The 10723-nt window shown below is 31.9% G+C and overlaps 1 protein-coding gene across 1 annotated transcript; it reads left to right on the top strand.

Annotated features, from left to right (window-relative positions):
• The first annotated feature begins 782 nt into the window (after positions 1–782).
• LOC124823101 (fasciclin-like arabinogalactan protein 4) lies at positions 783–1436 on the top strand. The gene is made up of 2 exons (XM_088115608.1): positions 783–902; positions 1026–1436. Exons 1-2 carry the CDS (start codon positions 783–785, stop codon positions 1434–1436), a joined length of 531 nt encoding a protein of 176 aa, XP_087971734.1.
• Positions 1437–10723: the final 9287 nt, after the last annotated feature.

The following is a 10723-nucleotide window of genomic DNA, read 5'->3' as shown; positions in this document are numbered from 1 at the left end:
ATAAGTTAGCAAACTCCTTTATATATATATATATATATATTATCTAGTGTTAATAATTATTTAGTTTTACTTTTTATTTTTTCTAAACTTTAAACCGTATATAAAATGATAATAATAATAAAATTTTGGTGAATTTTGTAGTTGGAGGCTTAGTTAGATATTCAAATGCGTATGATTAGTTTCGACAAAACTTATTTATTCCAACTAATAAAAAAATGTAATATAAATCAATTCTTTTAATATAAATAAAATATATTGATAAAATTATAAATATAAGGTTTAATCATCTCAGACATCCCTATTTGTGTAGGGTTGTCTCAATTAGGTCCTTGTATTGTAAATGTTCTCAATTAAGTCCCTGTTTCTGTAAAATTGAGTCAATTGGAGCCTTGCCGTTAATTTTGTTATAACGGTGTTAAGATTGCAGTGATGTAGGATGCTGACTTTGCAACGTGAGATACGTGACAGAGTTACGTGGAATTTAATTATTTTAAATTTTAAAAAACTATCCTCTTCTTTCACACATTCATCTCTCCTCTTTATCCTCTCCACGCCGTCTCCCTCCGCCTCCCCCGCCGTACCCTTGGCAACTCCTGGCGGCTTCCACTAGGAGAAGTGTGTCGCCAAATCCTCATGCGCGACCCCCAATCTGGCCTCGTCTCAATCCGCTCCCCCTTACTTCCTCTCAAATGTCATCGTTTTGTCCCTCGTCAAAACCCTACCCTATACTATGTCACCATCTTCGCCATCAATTCCCTTCTCATCCCTATGACCTTGACCTCATGGCGTCCGAAATCCGCCCCAACATCGTCCTCAACATCACCAAAGCCCTAATAGATGGCCACAACTTCAACGTCATCGCCTCAATGCTCGCGGCCTCCAGCGTAGTTCAGGCAGTGTTGGTGATTCAGATACTGAGTTTGAATTTCATTAATTAGTTTCTACATGTTACTTATGTGAAAATCTTTATCATATGTACAATTTAGACTTTGACATTTAACTAACTATTTAATTTCCAATTTTAGGAATTTGAGGCTGATGAGGGTGATGTTGGAATCACATTTTTCGTACCGGTGGATGATGCATTTGCTGATCTTCCGCCCTCTGTGGCCCTTCAGTCTCTCCCTGTAGATAAAAAAGGGGTGGTTCTTAAATTCCATGTCCTCCATTCCTATTACCCTCTTGGCTCGCTTGAATCGGTTGTTAACCCCTTCCAACCTACCCTCGCCACTGAGGCCATGGGTGCTGGTAGTTTCACACTCAACATTTCGCGTGTGAATGGCTTTGTTGCCATCAACACCGGCATTGTACAGGCCTCAATTACACAGACCGTCTTTGATCAGAACCTGTTGTCATTTTTGGGGTTTCCAAGGTTCTCTTGCCTCAGTTTACATTTCTTTTCAGATTTAGCTTGTGCCGGTTTTCTTTTAGCTTGAGCACTGGAGCTAATATTTTCTGTGGTGGCCTCTTTTCTAGACAATCAGTGTTTAGTGGATCTTCTTTAAAGTTGGACTATTTAACCAAATCTCATTTTTTTTTGAAGATTTTGGATTTGTTGAGAAAGTGAAAATGTCAAACAAAGTGAAGACAAAAGATGAACTTTTCTTCCCTCTTCCCTCCTTCAACACCCTCTCATTCGAATTGCCTAATTTTTGTCACCATCTCCACCACCATCTCGCCGGTTCAGCGTGACCGAAGAAGTGACCCAGTGACCCATTTGGTACAGAGGTGGGTCCCACCTCGGAGGAGATGGAGAACTCAGTGGCTCAAAAAGGTCAAGGGTCAAAACAAAGTTCGCGCCCTCAAACAGCTTCGCAAACTCGTTGATTCCCACCTCTCCACCAGGAAAACCGTCGAGGAAAACTACGAGCTTGCTTTGATTTCTTCCCTGTTGGGTCCTTTCACCTCGCACGCGGTTGGGTCGGAAGCGATTGGGATTCTTGTCAATTTGGATTTGGGTTTGGAGATGAAGAGGAATCTCATGCAATCCGCAAAGGTTTCATTGTTGGTGGACATCATGAACGAGGGAACCATCCAGACGAAGATGAATTGCACCAAGTTGATTCAAATGTTGTTGGTGGAAGGTAACCCCTCGGAGACAACGGGGAGAGGATAAAAAGGAAGAGGATGAATGCGAGAAAGAAGGAGGAGGATAGCTTTTTTTAAATTTAAAATAATTAAATTCCACGTAACTCTGCCACATATTTCACGTTGCAAAATCAACATCCTACATCACTGCAATTTTAACGCCGTTATAATAAAATTAACGGCAAGGCTCTAATTGACTCAATTTTACAGAAACATGGACCTAATTGAGAATATTTACAATATGAGAACCTAATTGAGACGACCCTACACAAATAGGGATGTCCGAGATGATTAAACCTAAATATAATTATATGATATTTGTTTCTCATTTTTCTATTTTACCTTTTGAACATGATAAAATTAAAATATCAACGTAAATGCATGCAGATGCTAAATTTTTCAAACCCTTCTCCGTTGTCATTGCAACAGTATTTTAAGTAACCAGTTGGAATATAAATATAATTATTAATTCAGTTACTGTCCAAGGAACAACTCAGCTAACTTTACTATATTTTTCCGACATGAAACCTCTACTTATTTTGAAAGAAATTATCACATTTTATATCTCACACATCCATATGTAAAATTGTAAATCACACATAAACATTTATCTTATATCTCACTTAAATTTTTGTAAAAAACAATTCCATCTCAAAATATAATTCAATTGATAACTAGATTATATAAATAAAAAAAACGTGTTACAATAGATGATATAATTATGTTTTTAAATTTATTTTTGAAGTAATATATTAATTTTTAAAACTAACGAACTTATGAAAATCCGTGATTAAAAATAATAAATATTCAAAGTTATTTAATTGCGATAAACGTATTTAGTATTAAAAATTTCTTTTAATAATAATAAAAAATTTGTGTAAGGGCCTGAAAAATGTAGAGCTTTTCGGCCTTATGTTGGGGCAGCCAGGCCCGTAAAACTAAGGACACCATGACCTTAGAAGGGGCTTTTCCCAATCTGAGTTTATTATCCAACTTCTCCTTCTCTCTCTAAGCTCTGATCTCTCCTTCTTGCTTTGCCTTCTTTTTACCCATTCACAAATCTCAACCGTTGCATTGTTAAATATGTGGTATCCTTTCGTTCACGGAGTTGAGAGCTTTCCATCCATCCGATTAGTTTTTGCTTTGGACGGATAAGTCATTTTCTCCATCTCTCTTGAACCTAGGGCATGCAACTTTACTGGTTGCATGCAGCTGGGAGTCTTCAACTTCTAATTCTCTGCCTATTATAGCTCTAAGAGCTGCTTCTGTCTCCACTGTTAGTGGATTGTAGGGTTTTACTGTGTGCTGGCTGTGTAAGACACTGTTGGGGTTTTTCTACTATTCTGAGTAGTGTTGTACTTGTAACCACCAAGGTAAGGGGAGCTAGTTGTTTGTTTTAAATCTGTTTTATAAAGGTGTATGCATGTTGAATGCTGAATTGATATGCTGTTTAGAGTGATATGTTTCGTTTTTGAGTATGTTGTATTATATGTGTTGATATATGAAAATTATGAATTGTGCTGTGATGTTATGAACTGAGTGGATGAGTTAAATTTATTGTGATTGATCAGGTTGGGAGTGATTCAGGGTGTAAAGTCTGTTACAACATTGTTTAGAAAGAAAACATAGTGAATTGGTAGTGGTTTAAGTTATTTTGGAGGAACTGGGATAGGGAATTTGAGGGTTAAGGGTCTAGGGTTCTTGTAGTCTGTTGGGACAATATAGGGAGGTTAATTGTGACTTGTTAGAGTCATCAAACTGGTCAAAACAAGTGAAAAAGGGTTGAGTTGAAATTGGGTCCTTAAATTGTAGGAATTGATGTTTTAAAGGATACAACTTGATCTTAATCACTTTAGATTAGTAATGGGAAGGGTTAGGATCATCTAGACAGGTGTAATTGAGCTTAATACACGAATTGGAGGTCTTAGAAGTAAACTGTTATATCATACTCTATCGCATTTTTTACTGTTTTTTTTTTGTGTTCATTCATTCTAAATCTCATTGTTTCTTATCCGCTGTGAATCTTTTTGAGTTTATGAATGGTAGCACTCAATTGTATTGGCTTCAAGCAATATATGAATTACTCTGATTTCTGTCATATTGTTTGATAAGTGCTTGAAACTTGCTCTGATATACATGCTCTGATAAATCTCTATCTTTTGCTCTGATACTGACATATGAAATTGAAAGACTTTAGAGATACTGCATATTGATAGGGGAAGCTGAAATATCTGTGTGATTAAATTCATTTTTGTCATTCTTTTATTGATTGATAAGAAAGAAATTGAAATTGTTTGTGTTGATAATTAATGACAGGGGGAGCATTCACTTTTGACATTACTGTGTAAATCTATTGATGTATCTCTGTTTGATTTACATACACATTATGCAAAGGGGGACGATTTATACCTTTTTTGCTATTGCCCAAAAGGGGAGAGATATTGGAAGTGTTTGAAATTGTTCATATCTGTGACTATATATCTTTGTGTATATCTGTTTGAAAAACAATTTCTATTTGTGTATTGGACAACATGATTGTTTTATACATCATGGTTGTGCTTCATAAAAAAAGGGAGAGATTGTTGATAGGGGGAGCAATATGAGTGTTGAACCCAATCTCTGATGTTTTGGTTTTTGATGATGACAATACATTTACTGTAAAAACACAAGTATGTTCTATTGACACAACATAAATGTATATTTGTGTTTGATATATATGTTGGCTTACAAGTGTTTCTATATGTTTAATACATATGTTATCATGTTGATTGGTTTGCATACTACTTTGATCATAACTGTGTTTATATCTTTTGTATACATGCTAAATATTTTTAATGAGATAAAACATCAAGCACAAAGCAATTCATTATGATAAATCGATTACAGTGATGTTGTAATCAATTAAGTTCATCAGATAGGTTATGTTTTGAATTATGACAAAACAACAAGTTTTGAATCAATTACATTAAGTGTTAAATCGATTAAAACTCGTGTCTTTGCATACATCTTTTTGAAATGTGCTATGATGAGTTTCGAAGAGAAATTTTTTACAAAATTTGCTTAAGTATTTAGCTTAATCGATTACACTGTGTATGTAATCAATTAAGTTCGTTATGGTTTGAAAACTATTTTAAAGCTAAGTCATGACTGTTTTAACGGTCATATTTTTAAGTATGTTGACTAGCATTAATTGCAAATCGATTACATTAATTGTGCATTCAATTAAATATGTTTGAATTGTAATTCTGTTACATCTGTCATTTATGTAACCGATTACATGTAATGTAATCGATTAACCATCATCTGTCATGAGATAACTATATATTGACGCATTGCTTACTGTACTGTAACAACAAGAAGAATAACAAATTGATCATTTGAAATTGTTGTATCTGATATCTTTGATTAGAGAAAATTGTTACAGGTGATTGAGAAGCTCCAAGAACCAAGATTCAAAGATTTAGAAGAAACTTGAAGTATTCTTGAGAGAAGAACTGTGGACGTCATTGGGTGATCATACTCTGCACTACTAAGGTGCTTCTACATTGATCATAAACATGTTTTTGCAATCTCGGATTGTGGCTCCCTGTTCGTGCGTGATAGGAAGAAGAACAAGGAGTTCTTGACTTTGAGAGATAGTCTAAAAGGGTTCTACAGCAAGGAGCGTGGTTCTTTGTGCAGGTGTTTTCTTTTTATATTTGATTGTGAGTGAGAGAGGTGTTTACATTGTGAGAGTGTGTTCTCTGTAAAATCTTTGGTGTAAATCTCAAATCATTATAGAGAAAGATCCTTCAATCTAAGGTTGATTAGAAGGATGACTGGATATAGGCATTGAGGCCGAACCAAGATAAAAACCTTGAGTTTGTTCTTTTATCCTTATTATCTGTTTTACTTTAGATTGCATACGCGCATTACTTAGATTACAAGAAAAATTCAATATCATTCAAAATTTGTAAAATATTTTAAAAAACATTAGTTTTTAGTAATCACCAATTCACCCATTCTTGATATTGAGAAACAAAACACTTCTTTCCTAAAGGGACAATACTTTTACATATAAAAAATTCAATGCTTAAGCATCACTCGAGCAACTGTTCAAAATTTAAACGAAATATTTAGAAAACCAAAAAATTTAAAATTTGAATAAATTAATACACAAGAAAATTTTACCAACTCTAATCCTTTATAGTATTAATTTAAATCTATTATATGTTCAATTACTTATAATTAGCAATAAATTTTCAAATTATCCATGTTTAACACGTAAAATTAAATCCAAAATCAATACATAACTTAAGTTACGTTATCATATTTTCACAATTATTTATCAACCTTCAATTCTATATCTCGTTATACCAGTAACATATTAAGATTACAAAAACAATTTAAAATATATCAAAGATTCACTGAAAATAACAAAAATTAGTAGTCAAATTTAAAAAGAATAAATAATTAATCATAGTGACTAAATTAATGTTTAATAAACTAAAGATGTTAATATCTAAAATAATGGTTTTTATTAATAAAAGATTATAAAAAAATGAAAAAAATATTTTTAAAAAGTAAAACTAAAATAAAACAAGAGTTTGAAAGAGTGAGAGTTTATATATATATATATATATATATATATATATATATATATATATATATATATATATATATATATATATATATATATATATATGGGTTTGCTAACGCGCGTACGCCTCTTTTTTAGTTGGTACATTTTAGTAATGTGTACCGGGTTTTAGTAGACAAAAATATCCTTATATACCATGGATTCTAAGTTTTAAGGTTAAGGGTATTTTAATAATTTTCATTCTCAAAACTAAAAAAAAAAAAAGAAACCCCCCAAACCCTTACTCACCTCTCTCATTCCTCTCAACCCTTTCTCTTTCATCTTTCTCACTGCAATCTTTTTCTCTGTCATCCCTACTGTAGCCCCAATTGAAAAAAATCAGAAGCACCCTACTGTAGCCCCAATTGAAAAAATCAGAAACAATTGCCGTTAAACAATCTTACAAAAAAATGATTTTATAATGAGTTTTGATCTTATAATTTTTGTCTTATCTAATTTTATCCAATTTTCGCAAGCATAAAGGAATTGGTAATTGACTTGGAAAAAATCAGAAATACTTGTTGTTAAACAATTTCTTACAAAAATATGATTTTATAATGAGTTTTTATTTTATAATTTTTGCCTTATCTAATTTTATCTAATTTTTACGGGCATAATGACATCAAAGGAATTGGTAATTGGCCTGGAAAAAATCAGAAACACTCGTTATTAAACAATTTCTTACAAAAAATGACTTTATAATGAGTTTTCATTTTATAATTTTTGTCGTATATAATTTTATCTAATTTTCACAAGCATAATGACATCCGAAAGAATTGGTAATTGGCCTGGAGGATTTTTTTAAAGATGATGATTCAACATATGCAGATGATGAAATTAGAGAGATTAGTGAAGATGGTGAAATTGAAGACATCTTGAATGAACCTTTGCCTGAAGGTGAATATGTCAATGACTCAACTCTTTACAAAGGCAAATTGTTTAAAGGCAAGTGTTTCTGATTTTTTTCAATTACAGTAGGGATGACAGAGAAAAGGTTGGAGTGAGAGAGATGAAATAGAAAGGGTTGAGAGGAATGAGAGATGTGAGTAAGGGTTTGGGGGTTTCTTTTTTTTTTTTTTTTTTAAGTTTTGAGGATGAAAATTATTAAAATACCCTTAACCTTAAATATTAGAATCCATGATATAAAAAGGTATTTTTGTCTACTAAAATCCGATACACATTGCTAAAATGTACCAACTGAAAAACAGGCGTACGCGCGTTAGCAAACCCCATATATATATATATATATATATATATATATATATATATATATATATATGACCCTAATTAAAATATCCTAAATATTAAATTTTAGAAAACATGGTGTACGATGGTCGTGATTCGGTAGCCAAACTGATTTAACCATTAATTTACGGGTCAAACCTCGTTGCCTTAATAATGTTTACACACGTTTTTTCGGCTTCCCTTTTTCCTTTTTTATCATTTTCAAAATATAGCTATCGGACAGAATCTGCCATATAGTTTTTATAAGGTTTAATAGGTTCGAAGGTCTCTATATTTGCGGATTCGTTTCAATTGGGTCTTCCAATTTTGGAAGTAATCAATTGGGTCCCTAATTTTGCTAATGCGTGTACGCCTGTTTTTCAGTTGGTACATTTTAGTAATGTGTACCGGGTTTTAGTAGACAAAAATACCTTTATATATATCATGGGTTCTAAGTTTTAAGGTTAAGGATATTTTAATAATTTTAATTCTCAAAACTAAAAAAAAAAACCGCAAACCCTTACTCACCTCTCTCATTCCTCTCAACCCTTTCTCTTTCATCTCTTTCACTCCAACCTTTTCTCTGTCATCCCTACTTTAGTCCCAATTGAAAAAACCAGAAACACTTGCGCTTAAACAATTTGGCTTTGTAAAGAGTTGAGTCATTGACATATTCACTTCAGGCAAAGGTTCATTCAAGATCTCTTCAATTTCACCATCTTCACTAACCTCTCTAATTTCATCATCTCCATATGTTGAATCATCTTTACAAAAAACCCTCTAGGCAAATTACCAATTCCTTCGGATGTCAATATGCTTGTGAAAATTAGATAAAATTATATACGATAAAAATTATAAAATGAAAACTCATTATAAAATCATTTTTTGTAATAAATTGTTTAACAAGTGTTTCTGATTTTTCCAAGCCAATTACCAATTCCTTTGATTTTATTATGCTTTTGAGAATTAGATAAAATTAGATAAGACAAAAATTATAAAATGAAAACTCATTATAAAATCATTTTTTCTAAGAAATTGTTTAACAGCGAGTATTTCTAATTTTTTCCAGATGAATTACCAATTCTTTTATACTTGTGAAAATTAGATAAGACAAAAATTATAAAATGAAAACTTATTACAAAATCAATTTTTGTAAGATTGTTTAACTGCCAGTGTTTCTGATTTTTTTTCAGCTGGGGCTACCATAGGATGACATTTTCAGTTAGGGCTACCATAGGATGATAAAGAAAATGTTGGAGAGAGATGAAAGAGAAATGGTTGAGAGGAACGAGGGAGGTGAGCAAGGGTTTGGGGTTTATATAAGGGTATTTTTGTCTACTAAAACCCGATACACATTGCTAAAATGTACCAATTGAAAAACAGGCGTACGCGCGTTAGCAAACCCCTATATATATATATGGGGTTTGCTAACGCGCGTACGCCTGTTTTTCAGTTGGTACATTTTAGCAATGTGTACCAGGTTTTAGTAGACAAAAATATCCTTATATATTATGGATTCTAAGTTTTAAGGTTAAGGGTATTTTAGTAATTTTCATTCTCAAAACTAAAAAAAAAAAAGAAACCCCCCAAACCCTTACTCACCTCTCTCATTCCTGTCAACCCTTTCTCTTTCCTCTTTCTCACTCCAATCTTTTCTCTGTCATCCCTACTGTAGCCCCAATTGAAAAAAATCACAAACACTTGCTGTTAAACAATCTTACAAAAAAATGATTTTATAATGAGCTTTCATCTTATAACTTTTGTCTTATCTAATTTTATCCAATTTTCACAAGCATAAAGGAATTGGTAATTGACCTAGAAAAAAATCAGAAATACTCTCTTAAACAATTTCTTACAAAAAATGATTTTATAATGAGTTTTTATTTTATAATTTTTGTCTTATCTAATTTTATGTAATTTTCACAAGCATCATGACATCACAGGAGTTGGTAATTGGCCTGGAAAAAAAATCAGAAACACTCTGTTAAACAATTTCTTACAAAAAATGATTTTATAATGAGTTTTCATTTTATAATTTTTGTCGTATATAATTTTATCTAATTTTCACAAGCATAATGACATCCGAAAGAATTGGTAATTGGCCTGGAGGGTTTTTTTAGAGATGATGATTCAACAAATACAGATGATGAAATTAGAGAGGTCAGTGAAGATGGTGAAATTGAAGAGATCTTGAATGAACCTTTGCCTTGAAGGTGAATATGTCAATGACTCAACTCTTTAGAAAGGAAAATTTTTTAAAGGCATGTGTTTCTGATTTTTTTCAATTGGGGCTACAGTAGGGATGACAGAGAAAAGGTTGGAGTGAGAGAGATGAAAGAGAAAGGATTGAGAGGAATGAGAGAGGTGAGTAAGGGTTTGGGGGTTTTTTTTTTTCTTTTTTTAAGTTTTGAGAATGAAAATTATTAAAATACCCTTAACCTTAAAACTTGGAATCCATAATATATAAGGGTATTTTTGTCTACTAAAATCCGGTACACATTGCTAAAATGTACCAACTGAAAAACAAGCGTACGCGCATTAACAAACCCATATATATATATATATATATATATATATATATATATATATTTATGTTTGATATTTATTAATAGGATATAAATTCATTGACGTAGGTTTGTTTTGTGTTAGTTCAAAAATATCTGTAATTTTTATATATTTGTAAATACATATATATCCGCATATATTTTTATATATTTTTTTAATTTCAGATAAAATTATTTAAAAGTAAATCTTTTGAAATAAGTTTATATAAACGAAATATTTTTAAAGTAC

This window comes from Vigna umbellata, chromosome 5, assembly GCF_029865625.1.
Source record: "Vigna umbellata cultivar VRB3 chromosome 5, Vumbellata_1.0, whole genome shotgun sequence".
Classification (NCBI taxonomy): domain Eukaryota; kingdom Viridiplantae; phylum Streptophyta; class Magnoliopsida; order Fabales; family Fabaceae; genus Vigna; species Vigna umbellata.
Note: the sequence above shows the minus strand (reverse complement) of the source record. Positions and strands in the feature narration are given on the sequence as shown.

What these genes read in the sequence shown, in the direction of transcription:
- LOC124823101 (XM_088115608.1), top strand. Translation starts at nt 783, where the DNA reads ATGGCGTCCGAAATCCGCCCCAACATCGTCCTCAACATCACCAAAGCC. An exon ending in GCGTAGTTCAGGCAGTGTTG is followed by an intron (nt 903 to 1,025) that starts GTGATTCAGATA and finishes TTCCAATTTTAG; the next exon opens with GAATTTGAGGCTGATGAGGG.